This window comes from Delphinus delphis, chromosome 1 (genome assembly GCF_949987515.2).
Source record: "Delphinus delphis chromosome 1, mDelDel1.2, whole genome shotgun sequence".
NCBI lineage: Eukaryota > Metazoa > Chordata > Mammalia > Artiodactyla > Delphinidae > Delphinus > Delphinus delphis.
The window spans coordinates 66,966,161-66,980,636 of record NC_082683.1 but is presented as its reverse complement, the minus strand read 5'-3'; the positions used below and the strand labels follow the sequence as shown (position 1 = coordinate 66,980,636).

The following is a 14,476-nucleotide window of genomic DNA, read 5'->3' as shown; positions in this document are numbered from 1 at the left end:
CCGCAACGAAGAATAGCCCCCGCTCACCCAACTGGAGAAAGCCCGCACGCAGCAACGAAGACCCAACATGGCCAAGAATTAAATCAATCAATCAATCAATCAACAAATAAACAAATGGATGTGCTTGTGTTCCAATTAAACTTTGTTTATAAAAAACAGGCAGTGAGGGGCTTCCCTGGTGGCGCAGTGGTTGAGAGTTCACCTGCCGATGCAGGGGACACGGGTTCGTGCCTCGGTCCGGGAAGATCCCACATGCCGCGGAGCAGCTGGGCCCGTGAGCCATGGCCGCTAAGCCTGCGTCTCCGGAGCCTGTGCTCCGCAACGCGAGAGGCCACAGCAGTGAGAGGCCCGAGTACCGCAAAACAAAATAAAACAAAACAAAACAGGCAGTGAGCCAGACTTGGCCATGGGTCATAGTTTGCCAACCTCTGCCCTCGAGGAACCTTCTTAAGTACTGCCTAGTCTTGCTTGGTAGTTGGTATACATCCTAGTCACCGAAAACGGTGCTCCTAGAGTTTTGTAGCACACACCTTCACAACTTTCATAACCATATGCAGCTGCCGATCGAGGCAATGCTTATGCACAACATGTTTCATTTATCCATAAATATAGATACGCAATCACTATGATCCAGGTACTCTGCTGTAGTCCAGTGGAATGGCTTGGTGGCATAATGCTCAAAAACTTAAGGTACTGTCACAAGACAGGTAAAGAGTAGCAAACAATTTCTATATTTGGAACATCTTTCAACATCACTTAACTTTACATTCTCAATATTTATTATCTTTAATCTCTTTGATTTAAAAAGGTAACTATGAAGATTTAAATTTACATCTACAACAGCAATAAATCTTTGCTATTTATTGTCAGACATGTTAGTGTGTTGAGGATGGTTCAGTAGAAGAATACAGTAAGAGGTAGTCCTGTCCCCACAGAGCTTACAAACTAGAGCTCACATGCTTATATCTGAGAGCGGTATGCACACCAGGCAGGATAAGTGCTAAAATGAATATCTCTTATGGTAAACACCATAGGAGTTCAATTGATGGGTAGATCCATTTAAGCAGGAGTGGTAGAAAAAGACTGCAAAAGAGGCAGGACTTGAACTTCGAAAGACTAGAACAGGTGATGAAAAGTGGAAAGTATTTCTCAGTTGGTAGAAACGAAACACAAAGACTCAGAATCGGAAATACAAATGACATGTTCAAATAGATCAGAGGACAGAGCCGGCAAGCCCAAGTGAGGCAGATGCTCTCTACCAGCTATTGCTGTTTGATTCATGGATCTTTCCTTCCTCATTCATGTGCTGGTATTCAAGGAGGCAAAGAGAAGCCCTAACTACCCAAAAAGCACCTGCACAAAGGAGACGGAGGTCACCTGGCCTGCCATGAGTAATTTGGCTAAGCGGATTACTGGATTTTAGCAAGGCATAATACTCACATTTCCTCTGGAGATCAGGTAGAACTTTCCATTCTCTGTTGATACAGTAAATGAGGTCATTGACTACTGACTCATGGAACTCACTTTAATTCCACGAAAAGAGTGAAGTAGTCTACAGATGACAGTGGATATTCTTTTTTTTTTTAATTTTATTTATTTTTGGCTGTGTTGGGTCTTCGTTGCTGTGTGCAGGCTTTCTCTAGTTGTGGCGAGCGGGGGTTACTCTTCACTGCAGTGTGCAGGCTTCTCACTGCGGTGGCTTCTCTTGTTGTGGAGCATGGGCTCTAGGCGCTCGGGCTTAGTAGTTGTGGCACGTGGGCTCAGTAGTTGTGGCACGTGGGCTCTAGAGCGCAGGCTCGGTAGTTGTGGTACACGGGCTTAGCTGCTCCGCAGCATGTGGGATCTTCTTGGACCGGGGATTGAACCGGTGTTCCCTGCATTGGCAGGCGGATTCTTATCCACTGCGTCACCAGGGAAGTCCCGACAGTGGGTATTCTTTAGAAAATTCTGGGAAGAGCTATGTCAGGAAAGGCACTAACAATATTATCCAGTTCTGCCTTGAAATTGAACGGCTTCACCCAATGCAGGGCAAAACTCTAAGCATTATCATTGATTACCTTCTTCCCTTACTCTTCATATCTATTCCCATAGACTTCTCTCCAAAGCATATCCCAAATGCACACGTTTTTCTCCATCTCTACTACCACAACTCATCCCCAAGCCGCCATCATTTATCTGGACTACTGTAGACTCTACGAGTTGCTTGCTCCTACACCACAGTCCATTGCTTGAAATGTTCTTTCCTTGTTGATCCCATGGCTGACTGCTTCTTGTCATTCACACCTCAGCTTAAATGTCACCTCCTATAAGAGGACTTTACTGACCTTTTAATCTAGGGTAGCCAGCCAGTTAATTTCAAGGACATCATCCCTTACAATAATGCTCTGCACAGCACCTACCACTTCACCATTGTTTGTCCTCTCCCACTAGAATAAGTTCTATAACAGCAGGGACCTTTCCTATCTGGAACTTTGTATCCCTGGGAGCTAGAACTATGCTTGGCACAAAGTTAGTGTCCAATAAATACTTGCTGAACCAATAACAAAGAGAACAATCTTGCTGAAGTAGATGGTGCCCATGGAGAAAAGCCAGAAGATGGGTAGGTAGAGTGTGGCCACAATGTGGAGGGCCTTGATCACCAGGGTAAAGGGTTTAGCTTTAATCTGGTAGAAAGCCAGTGGAGGTTTCTGGGGGGTAGAGAAATGACATGATGAAATATGAAATATTTTTTTTAGGAAAATTAACCTGGTGGTGATTAGAATGGATTTGAGTAGGGAGAAACTAGGAGCAGAAAGGGTAGCAGCTAGGAGGCTGTTTAAAGTAGTTCACAGGCAAGAGGTGAGGGCTTAGACTAGAGGGGAAGTAGGGGAAATGGAAATGAGTGGTTGGATATGAAGGACATGATTCGGATTCAGATATGAGAGATGACAGAAGATGACAGCTCAAAAACAATTGCCAGGTGTCAAGTCTAAAACAATAAGGAACATATTGCATTTCATCCAGTATCTTTCCACCCTCTCTTTTATGCTCTAGAAATACTGGGCTTCTCTCCTTCCTGTCTTTATCCTGGCTTCTTCCTCTATGTCAGTAATCTCTGTTCTCTGTTCACTAGTATACTCTCATCTCCATCCTTCTCTAGTTGACACCTACTCATCTCTCCGTCTCTTAGTATTAGCATATCACTTCTTCCAGGAAGCCTACCCTGCACTCCAGCTTAGGTTGGATCCATCTGCCTGTTAATATGGTTAGTTCTATAGCATATGGTATTTTCTATAGCATCCATTGTGCTTCTAATTATATTTTTAACACCTGACTTCATCACTATAGGGCAGGTGCCATGTTTGTTCATAAGGGCAGGCGCCATGTTTGCTATTTTTTGGTGGTTACATTCTCGGTCTTAAAAGAGTGTCTGACACATAGTAGTACTCAATAAGTGGAGGAGGGCTGGTTTTGAAGCAAATATGATATGTTTGGTTTTGGACATGTTGAGTAAAGCTGACAATGAGATATTCCAGAAGAAAAGCTCTATGGAGAGTTGGAGCTATGGGACTAAAACTCTTATTTGTGAGTAATTATTTGTTCAATTGTATACAAACGGTAGAAAAAAATGGCTGCTCACCTCATATTTACGGTACAATGCTTTAAAGAACTGTCAGCTAATAATTTATCCTTGCTTTTATCATATTTTTACTTAGGAAAGTAATTTGCTTACAAATTATTAAAATGTTCTATTTCACGGAATAGTTTTTCATGATAATTATATATTAGCATGGTTATGTCAATATTTCAGCAAAAAAATGCATGAATCACTTTTTGTTCCTAGACATAATAATAGTGCTTACAGTTACAGGGAAGTTAGCAATTTTGTCGATTTTAATAAGCTATTCTGTAAATCATAGTTAAAAACCTACAAAGCACACACGTGCAAAGCATTTCATAAAATAATATTTTATTATTATAGGATTAATCAGTTTAGAAACCATTTTCTGTCTTTTAGCCTACATTCCAGATATTAAACAGTGTGATACAACATTCTTGTCACTATAGTATGTGAAAGGTTTTATTTGATGATTAATTAAAAGATCTCTGAGTTGGAATTCTGGTAAAGTACTAGCAGATATGGAGATTCTAAAATTAACTAGTGATTTCAGTTCTAATGAAAGTTAAATCTACATTTTCCATTCCTATTTTAGCTTATTCTGCTAGATCAAGAGTTCCAAACTGGTCATCTGTGGGCCCAACGTAGCCTCATAGATGTGCTCTGTTCAGCTCGACATTTTTCCAAAATTTGTGCTTGACTCCCTTTAGACAATGATTGTTCACTCTAGTTCTGTTCTCTAGTTTGACCACAGTCTCCACCATTCTCTATTACATACTTGGCCTGCCTGGCTTCTACATATAATCAAGTCAAGTAACAGTATAAAACAGAAGCATTCAAATTCATTTTGTTACAAAATGGCCACCTTATATAACCAGCTTTTCGACTAAGTGAATGTCACATCCTCTTAGACTTAAATTTAAGAACATAAAAATATCTTAGACTAAATCCAGTAATACCTAAGGTTTGTTAGTGCTTTAAGGTTTAAAAAGAAATTCCCCATATTTATGTCACTTGATTTAACAAGGGCCTAGGGCATGTATTTAACATTGAGCCAGATTCTAACATATGATGACACCCTGGGAAGGAAGTTAGCCCTTTTGGGAAGGTGTATGAACACTTCAAGCTCACAAAAATATCATTTTATTCACTTAAGCAGTAATTTACCAAGTGGTGTGCTGCAGCGGTAACTGCTTAAAGGTTCTCTCTTGAGCACCCAAGCCTAAATCACCTAGTGGTGACCCTGGATTGACAGGGAAGGAGTCTTCTCCTCTCTGGAGATGTTTCTGAGACAACATCATTTCTGCTTTTTCTCCCTGCTTGTGTTTCTTAAAAATTAACACACTCTGACTTTTCCCCACATCATGTTCAAATAAAATCTAAGTGGGTCATGACTAAGTAAGATAAAACAAATTAAGATTTATTTCCCCCTTGTATTTATTGCAAATAGAATTGTCTCCGCTTCAAATTCTGTCTGTATAACTGAAACTTTTCATGGTACAATTTTTGAGAATGGCTTAAATTTTGAAAACAGAATGATTTGGGCCACTGGGAAAGAATTAATTGGTTTCCTCTGATTGGAACTGATTTCATTTTGCACATACTATTGTACTTCTCAATTTTATCTGGAGCCCAAAAGGCTGCTTAGCTGATTTTGAACTAATTTTGATAAGCACATATTTCAGAAAGCTGGAATACCATGAATCTCCTCTAGTGAATTCCAGTTCTTAGTTCCAAACTGTCCCTAAAACTGTTAAACAAGTTTATGCATCCCATTTCTTTTGTAGCACCCAAATGCCTAATCTCATGCATTGCATTCAGTAGCTGCTAAATAAATCCTTCCTGAGTTAACTAGTATAAACTTTACATGCATTTATGCAGATGCATTAATATGAACTCTGAATTTGGAAACACAGTAATAAGTTAAATCTCTTCTGAGTTAATCAAAAAATGTGGTAGTTATACAATAACTATCAATTCTGTCTGTCAACTACTCATTTATTTGGAAAAGTCTAATTTGCAATTTTAAGAAAAATTCAGTTTGCTAATGTAATTCATTTTACAAAATAACGAAGTCAGGACTTCCCTGGTGGCGCAGTGGTTAAGAATTCACCTGCCAATGCAGGGGACAAGGATTCGAGCCCTAGTCCGGGAAGATCCCACATGCCACAGAGCAACTAAGCCCGTGTGCCACAACTACTGAGTCTGCATGCCACAACTACTGAAGCCCCCGTGCCTAGAGCCCATATTCCACAACAAGAGAAACCACAGCAATGAGAAGTCCGCGCACCGCAATGAAGACCCAACGTAGCCAAAAATAAATTAATTAATTAAGAAGAATAAACAAAATTAATGAAGTCAGTAAAAAATTTCATTGAGCTTACAAAATTACATACAACGGTATGTAATTTTGTTTGTCTTATCATGGAGGTGATTAGAATTAGTAGCAGAGACAGAATAGTCACATTCCAGGGCCAAATATCCTTTTAGGTGCTGGGAAACCTACTAAATTAAATCATTGCCTACAGTTTGTATGATAGGTTTTAAAGAAAATTGCTCTAAGTATAAACTGTCTATTATTCTACAAATACATTACCATTTCTTAGAAAGGATCTCCGTGACTGCCCTCCATTGAGCGGAGGTAAGGTCTTCTTCTCCTGGCTTACAAATGAATCCCACTTCACCTTGTCACAGCCGCCTAGTTCCTTTACTTTCTGTAAACAACTTTCCAAGTACTCTACTGGGTCTTCAGGCTTAGAACACATCAGTCCATTCAAAAGGCTCTGAAATACAACACAATATGCCCACAGAAAATATGTTTTTAAACCACCTTTGTCAAAATAGTGTATATCCCGTCTTTAAATTCTGGGTTGTTTTGATTCTTTGCATTTAAAAAAAAATAAACAATTAGAGTTGAAATTATGCTCTGATTGAATAATTAAAATACCCCCTTATATCCTTGACCAATTAGTTTTCAGCTCAGTATTCTGTCTTTTAAACCATTAAGGCCAACTATACTGTTTAAAATAGAAGAACCTTATCAATATGAGATAAAGTGCAGTGTGTAAAAATGCCCCAGTCATGATTTATCTCATTCCTACCCATCCTTAAAGGCTCCAAGCCTCAGTTTCAGAGGATTTTTTAAGGATTAAAAAATGTAAATATTTTGTAAATATAATGTATTTTACATACATATAATGTACGTAAATATTTGTAAAGTACATATTAAGTGCCTGGAACATAGTAAATAATAAATGTTGGTGGTTGTAATCATCATCGTCATCATCATCATCATCAGGAAGTCTCCCCTGAGCCCTCACGTTGGCTTGTGGACCCAACACCCTTCCTTGGTGTTCATGATACCCAGAAAAAACTATCTTACCTGTCATTCATACTAAAACCACCAGTTTATGTGTTGGTCTCCTCTTCTAACCTACAAACTCTTCAACAATACAGTGTGGGTCTTATTTATTTCACAATATCCAGCCTCTGACACTTTCCCTCGCACAAGGTAGGTACATACTGAACTGTTCTCTACTTAGAAAAAAAAATTTCACTCAAAACATAAAGACTGAGTTTAAATAAACACATTTGATATATAATAAATCACTACAATATCCATTGATATTACAGAGGAAAACCTGGTGTCTGATATTTCATAAGTATTAATTTCTAAAAATGCTATAAATTTGGAAATGCTGATTCCTGGGAACTGAACTGATGTGCAAAGTATTTTCCTTTGGAGTATTTCATGGAAAAAGCATAGAGGATTATTACCACCATTATTAATGCACAAAACATACACCTTTGAAAAGCTGACATCTTTCCTAAATACAGTATTTTATTTTCAAATTATTCTTGTGCAATTTGCTCTAAATGGTAGGCAGTTCCTACCAGGTACATTTGTTCTCTGAAATCCTAAATAACGTAGGTTAGAATGTTCAATCAGAGGAGTTCAACTGCAGAGGGAGCAGAAAAAAACTAACCTGGGCATCCACAACCAGTTTGTATGTCAGGGTCTGTGCTACACACACACATTGCGTTTAACTCCTCGGATTCCTCCTACCTCAATGTAGCTAACTCTGTGGCAGGGCTTACTCAGTATCTTTGCATGCTTTAGCTAACCCAATGCACTTCCAGCCCTACGTGGCATTATTATCACCATTTATAGACTAGGAAATCCTGGCTCAGAGATGTTAGTGAGTTGATCTAGGTTACTCAGCTAGAAACTCGTAGGCCTAGGATTCCAAGTCAATAGTTTTGATTCCAAAACCCATATATTCCTCTCTCTACATCTTGCAAAAAATATGATATGGGATTTAAAAAGTGCCAGATTTTCTGTGCCCCATACATAATCCAACTGCAATTCAAGTCACTCAAGATTAGGTTTTTAGTTTTTTGATCCCTATTATTGCCTAAAATGAGTGAACGCACTCAATGAAGATTTTTTTTTTTTTACTGGAAACTATGGTTCCAGCCTCCCTAAACATACCTGACTCCACAAAGGGTACTGATTTTAGAAGGAGGAATGAGGTCCACTCCTTCATAGATAATTTAAATCCATTCTTCTAACAGTCAGCCAGAATCGGGGATCCAAAACAACCAGCAAACATTTTTTACTCGGTCTACTTGAGTCAACCCTTTGAGAACCTGAACAATCTAATTTGACTTGTCCCAGTATTCAAATTAATTGCCAAATCTTTGCTCTAAGGTACAGCGATACAAGATCAATATACACACCATAAGGTTAACTAGAGTTAAGAACTCATCTAAAAATGGAAACACATTTCAAACTTGGACCTACCAGAGATATCTCATTTAGCCCATATGATGTTTCAAGTCAGAAAGAAATCTGAAAAGGTCAGTTAGATACAGCTAGTTGCTTGACAATATGTAGATTCAATAATCAATCACTTGGTCTACAATGGTGTCTAGTATCCACAACTGTGCCCAATGTTTTGGGCTTGATAGATATCTAACTGCTAAACTTTGTATGCCTAGAAACTTTGTATACCTACACTGTGGTTTTGAGGGAGAAAATCTCCCTCAAACTTAAAGTGTTTGGTTTAAGTTTGGAAACTTAAAGCGTTTGGTTTAAGTTTGGAAACTTAAAGCATTTGGTTTTGCTGTCTACACTCATCACATGGAGAACTGCCAAGTTTTACTTCTCTCTTGTGCTGTGCACAGCACAGATTCTTCTTACTGGAAGGATGGAGCTTTTGGAGGTCACCAGCAGTCTCCTTCCAGCTTCCCATTGCCTTGGATTGCATTTAAGTACACTGTATATCTGTATTTCACCTAAGCAAGTTGACTTCCCTTTCTGGGTGTGCACTATTTTAAAACATCACATTCATATGCAGAAAAGCCAAGGAAAAGCATAGCACCTGAACAAAAATGCCTGCCATCACTTATTTGCACAGTGTAGATTTTCATACACAAGCTATCAAAATCCTCTGTGGTTACCAAGGCGGAAAAACAGTACTCACATTTATATAGAAAAAAAAGGTGTACTATTAAGAAGCACTTTGCAATCAGGTGGCCCTGCTGCAGATGTTTCTAATTACTCTTTTAGGGATGACATTGATCTCAGTAGCAGTATTTATGACAAAACCCTGCAAGCTCTTCATCTCCATATTTAGTTTTTGAAAATTAAAAAAAAGAAAAGAAAAACTCTTAACGAGAATCCTGCATACCCCCAAGACCTGTCCTTATGCAACACCTCCTGATTATTTTCAAATACTAGTAACACACTTGCTAGATTGGGGTTTCACATACTAGGCTTGTGCTCAGTGGGTGATTTACCTGGAAATCTTGTCTTCAGATGGACCTGAAACCGGTGGCTTATGGAGGTGAGAGGAAAATGGAGATCTGTAATTATGGCGGCCCATTTAAAGATAATTTGGGAAAACAGAGACAAGATTATTTTCCCAAGTAGTGTTATAAAATTCCTTTTAGCAGAACAAACCCCCCAAATAGGAGAACGAGCAACGCATAACTTTTAGTTTACTGTATCAGTCCACAGTCTATCACCTTTCAGAAATGGGGGAACAGGTTTCAGAGGTCGCTCTATGAAGCTTGGCTCGCTTCCATTTTTTTTTTTTTTTTTCCCTTAACCTAAGTAAAAACACATAGGATTCAGGAATGTTCTAAAATTCAAATACGGAGAGAAGGAAAGGAAACAAGACGATCCGCGACGTAGCCTATGGTTTAGAACTAACCAAGGTTCTAGTTCATCCATCAAGCCTCCTCTCCCACATTCCCAAAGTGTTCCCCATTTCCCGGGTCTCTGGTGCAGATGATGCTGTGATGCGGTCGGAAGACAGAGCAACAGGAGTCACGCCCGCCTCGCCACTCCCTCTCCGATTCGCCTTCTCTACATGGGTTGGTGAGGACAGGCGAAAGCTATGGGCTGGGGAGGTGAGGAAGGAGAACCATCCCTTCCAAGGTGACGGGAAAAGGTGCTCAGGAGTTCATTCACCGAAAGCGCAGAGCAGCGCTGGGTGAGAGCCACCCGGGAGGTAGCGCTGCACTTGATGGGTTTGGATTTGTTTTTTGCATCTTCATCCCTCTCCCCCAAGCTGTCCCTGTGGTGGGCTGCGTTCGTCCTCACTTCCCCGTCAACACGGGGGTCCCAACCCTCGGCGCGCGAAGGGACTAAGGCTCTCGATTCCCAGTTCCGAGTCCTTGCTGGCTGCTGGGCGCCAGCGTACCCACCTGGCCTGATCCTCACCCCGGGAGAGCGCGGCCGGCCGCTGCCAGCAGCCCATCCTGGGGGTCCACATGGGAGGGATGCGCTGGGGGCAGCCTGCTCCCAGAACCCTGTTCGAAGACTGAAACTTGATTTTCGAGATGGAGGCTTCTGAGTCCAGCCTTCCGACAAGGACCCCGCAACCCGCCAGACAGGCAGCTACCCCTGGGCAAGCAGGCGAGCAAGCTTCCGCAAGCGTCTTCACTTCCGTGCCCCGCGTCGGCAAGGTGGGACGGCGAACGGCCTCTCACCCCGAGCCCCGGGGATGCCCTCCCCGACCCTCCCGTCCTCTCTGCCAGACCTAGCCCCCTACCTCGAAAAGCTGCGGGATTTCCCTCCGGGCCAGATACTCCTTAGCTTCGTTGGTGTTCATGGCTGTTCCGCGCGCGCCCTGGGGCGCAGGCGGGAGGCTCCCGGGCTGCGGCGATCAGGGCTGGGGCTGGCGGTGTCCACACCGAACACCGCGCAGCCCTCGCTCTCACGCGGAAATACGCGCTCGGCTCTGCCTACCCAGGCCGGGCCCCCCTCCGCCTCTCCGTGGCGACTGTAGTCTCAGAGCTCCCACCGCCCCCTCCTCGGTGCTGGTCCCCACGCCGGAGCTGCGGGCTCGGAGCCGCGGCTTCCCGGGCTCTAGGCTGCGCGGCCGCCAGCGGAGGGGCGGAGGGGGCGGAGGGGGCGGAGGGAGCGGAGGGAGCGGAGGAAGGAGAACAGCGCGGCGGACGCCAGGCAGCAGCCCGCCCGACGCCAGGCAGCAGCCCGCCCGCCTGCTTGTCCCGCTCGGCGCGCCGCGCTCTGAGCCTCCCGTATGCGGGCGGCGACGGCGGCGGCCAGTCACGCTGCTCGAGCGGAGCGTGGCGCGGGGGTGGGGAAGGGTGAGCGCGGGGGGCTCGCAGTCACGCCCCCCGTGTCACACCACCGCCTGGCGCGCTTCCCTGCGCGCGCCGACCCCGGAACGCAGCAACCTGGGACCAGTTGGCCAAAGGAACAGAGTCGGGGTCTGTAGCAATGTGCGACCCTTTCACCTCTCCCGACCCCCCCACCCGACCCCGACCCCCCCCCCCCCCCCCCGCCGCCACACGAGTTACTCGTGCATGCCCGAGGAGCTCCCAGGAAGAAACCTAATTGTCACAGAATTTATCATTTATTCCTAAGGTTACCGGTGTTTCATAACAGGGAGCTGGGAGTAAGGAGAAAAGGGGATTGAGGGTGTTGACTCCATCCCCTTAAGATAATTTTTAGATCTTGAGTATTTCTATCCTTCAGGAACGTTTTGCTAGCTGGTCTCGAATTTTTTTCCTTGTTAGTGTCACAAATCCTTACAGATTTCAGAATAAGGCCTTACAGTGAGGTTGGAATCTTCCCTCACAGAAGGATTAGTAAGTAATCAACTAGTTAATTATGTCTGTAGAGAGGAATGGGAAGGTGGAGGCGAGAAGTGGGTGGTGGTTGAGAGCCGGAGACGGCTTAAACTGGAAACATGCTTGGTAGGTGACTGGGCGCCACCGTTAATCCGATCGGAGGAGTGTGCTGTTGGTGGACCATGGGCCGTTGGAGCACCCTGGGGTGGGTATGGGTTGATGTGATAAAGCAGCGTTACGGGTCAAGTATCTTCCCATTTCCCCCATTATGATGTCTTTTCATTGCCTGCTTGAAAATGGTCCATGCCACCCTGGGAACATGACCTCTAATTCCATACAAGACCCAACACGTGGGAGGGCATGTCAGAGAAAGGAGGCTCTTGCCATCGGGGATCAGGCCAGGGAGAGAGGCAACACCGCCACTGCTTCCAGGAACCAGTGTCTGGATGTCCATTTCAAGTTCATCTTTTGCAGATCTTTTCTTGGTTTTATTTCTTGTCACAGTAAAGACTGCTACTCATGCCTTCACTATAGCTGCAGTTTTGTTTTATCCAGGGAGGGAACTCAAGAATTAATTGAGTTTTGTAAAGTAAATGAAGTTTTCTGAACATTTGTGAAACCATGTGTCATATGGTAGCCTTAAATGAGGCAGGTGTTCCATAGAAATTGGTTTCTGCCCTCAGAATATGCCACATCATTTATAGTTCCAGCTTCTGACGTTCTTTACCTTGTGTAAGAGCAGGTTTTGACAGTAGTGAAGCATTGTCTGTTCCCTGTGCAACAATGCTTGATAACTACCAGGACCCATGGCCTGAAAGCTTACTTTATGAGCAGGCACAGCTGAGGCAAAGCACCTAGGACTGAAGAGGCCACTTCCTGCTGGACCTTTCAAGGTCACCCTTTACAGGCAAGAGTCTGGCAGAGTACAGCTCACATCTTCTCTCCTAGGGAGGAATGAATCCTGAATGGATATATGATTCTAAGTGCACTTTAGTGTAGTCAGGCAAGGATAACCACTTGCTTGTATAAAGAGCGTGGATAATGAAGACTGCATTGCACTAAATATTCTAAATAGCCTGAAAAAACATAGTAGCTGGAGATGTGGCAGATTTTCAGGTAGCCTCATACACTGACAATCAGTGCTCTTTGGTGTGTTCCAGATGTACAAAAGAAGCAAGTATTCACAATTACTTTTGCAAAGGGAGCTGTAGCCTGTTATGGAAGGGCTATATGGGGAAAGTGTAATGCTTAAAAGCCAGGCTGATTGTTTGGAAGAGAGGCAATAGAAAGGACAAGGAACAACAAATACATTCTTGCCATGGGAAAGCTGGCTCATCTCTCCCTGATATGAAATTCTAAGGGTGGGTACATAAAGGGTTTCTTTGTTTACTTGGGGATACGTCGTTGCAAGGAATCAAGATGCTTACTGCATACCTAGCGTCTCCAGGCAGAATCTCTTCTGCTCCCATATTGGGAGAGTGTGCTGCGTTATACAGCAGTGAATAAGACATACATAATTCCTCTGTCAAGCAATATACATTCTCCTGGAGAGTGCATGTAAGAAGTCCAGATGGACCATAAGCAAATAAAAATGCAGAAACAACATAAGATAGTGATAAATGAAGAGCAGATAAATAATTAACCCCTCCCCCACCAAAGACATAAGTGAGAACATATCAGATAGTGATAAATGTAATGATGAAAATCAAACATGCTTAACTGTTGATTTGATGCAAAAGGGTGGAGTCCAGATTCTTTGCTGGAAGTAGCAGAGCAAGTGGGAATGGTGATAACCTTTGAGATGATAGCTAGAACTTTCCAAAGTTCTTGAGGAGGAGCCTCTTGGTGGGAATGTTTCTCTGGCTCACTGCTGACACACAGGCTATGTCTCAGCAAAGGGCTGAACCTTGCTCTGTCGCTATTAAGCAGCTGTCTCAGAGTAGAGACCATTGACTGCATCCAGTTGAGAAGACTCAAGGGCTCTGTACCCAGGGCAGCAACAGAGATGGTTGGAAGCCATGCTTAAATGCTCATTCATTCCTAACAGATATTTATGCCATTTATAATTTAAATAGGGCAAGTTTAACTGCAGAAAATTTTACTGATAAAGTGTCAAATATTTCTTATGTTGCAGTTTCTCACCCCAGGAGAGGAGTCTAACGGGATCTACCACAGGCCCTGGTATAGTTGATAGTAATGATGTCATGACAAATTTGGCCATAATACAAGGTAAAAATTCATTGAGTGTTATGAGTCAGGCATTGTGACAAGCACTTTATAAAGTATATTGTATATGCCATATTTAATTCTCAGATCAACCTGTGAGATATGTATTACTTGCATTATGTAAATGAAATAACTGAGATTTAGAGATCTTAATTCCAAGATTATACTAGTAGTTACTATCAGTCCAACTGCAAATCCCTATGCATCCTCATTCCTTAGAACTTCATCATCACCATGCCCTTCAATGTTACAAAGGCCTGCAACCTTCCATTCTTCCTTTCCTATTCCCTTCCTTCCTTTCTTTTTTTTTTTAGCAGATGTTATTTTGTATTTGAGAGGAAATGTGTTTCAAAACACAAGTACAACAACAAAACATGTATAACAAGTTTATCTCTATAGATTTTCTAATTGTTTAAGGTTCTTTTCTATTTGAAAGTTTTTCATGATTCAGAGGTTGAAAAGATAACACAACATTCCTATTTGTTGAAATCTTGAGTGTTGAATTTCTCTCATTCTGCACAAAACCCCCCCAATATCTCCCTCCTA

General features: G+C 42.7%; 1 protein-coding gene across 4 annotated transcripts in view; it reads right to left on the bottom strand.

The window, feature by feature from the left end:
• The window catches only part of AK5 (adenylate kinase 5), a 236,941-nt gene extending 225,977 nt beyond the window's left edge, over positions 1-10,964 (bottom strand). For 2 of the 4 annotated variants that reach the window (XM_060023864.1, XM_060023872.1), the window contains exons 1-2: positions 10,660-10,964; positions 6,195-6,381 (exon numbers count right to left, since the gene is read on the bottom strand). In XM_060023864.1, coding sequence (XP_059879847.1) covers positions 6,195-6,381; positions 10,660-10,719 — 247 coding nt within the window. In that variant the 5' untranslated portion in view covers positions 10,720-10,964. Of the gene's footprint in view, positions 1-6,194; positions 6,382-9,400; positions 9,460-10,659 lie in introns of those variants that run through there. The other 2 variants (XM_060023877.1, XM_060023881.1) reach the window with 2 other exon arrangements.
• Positions 10,965-14,476: the final 3,512 nt, after the last annotated feature.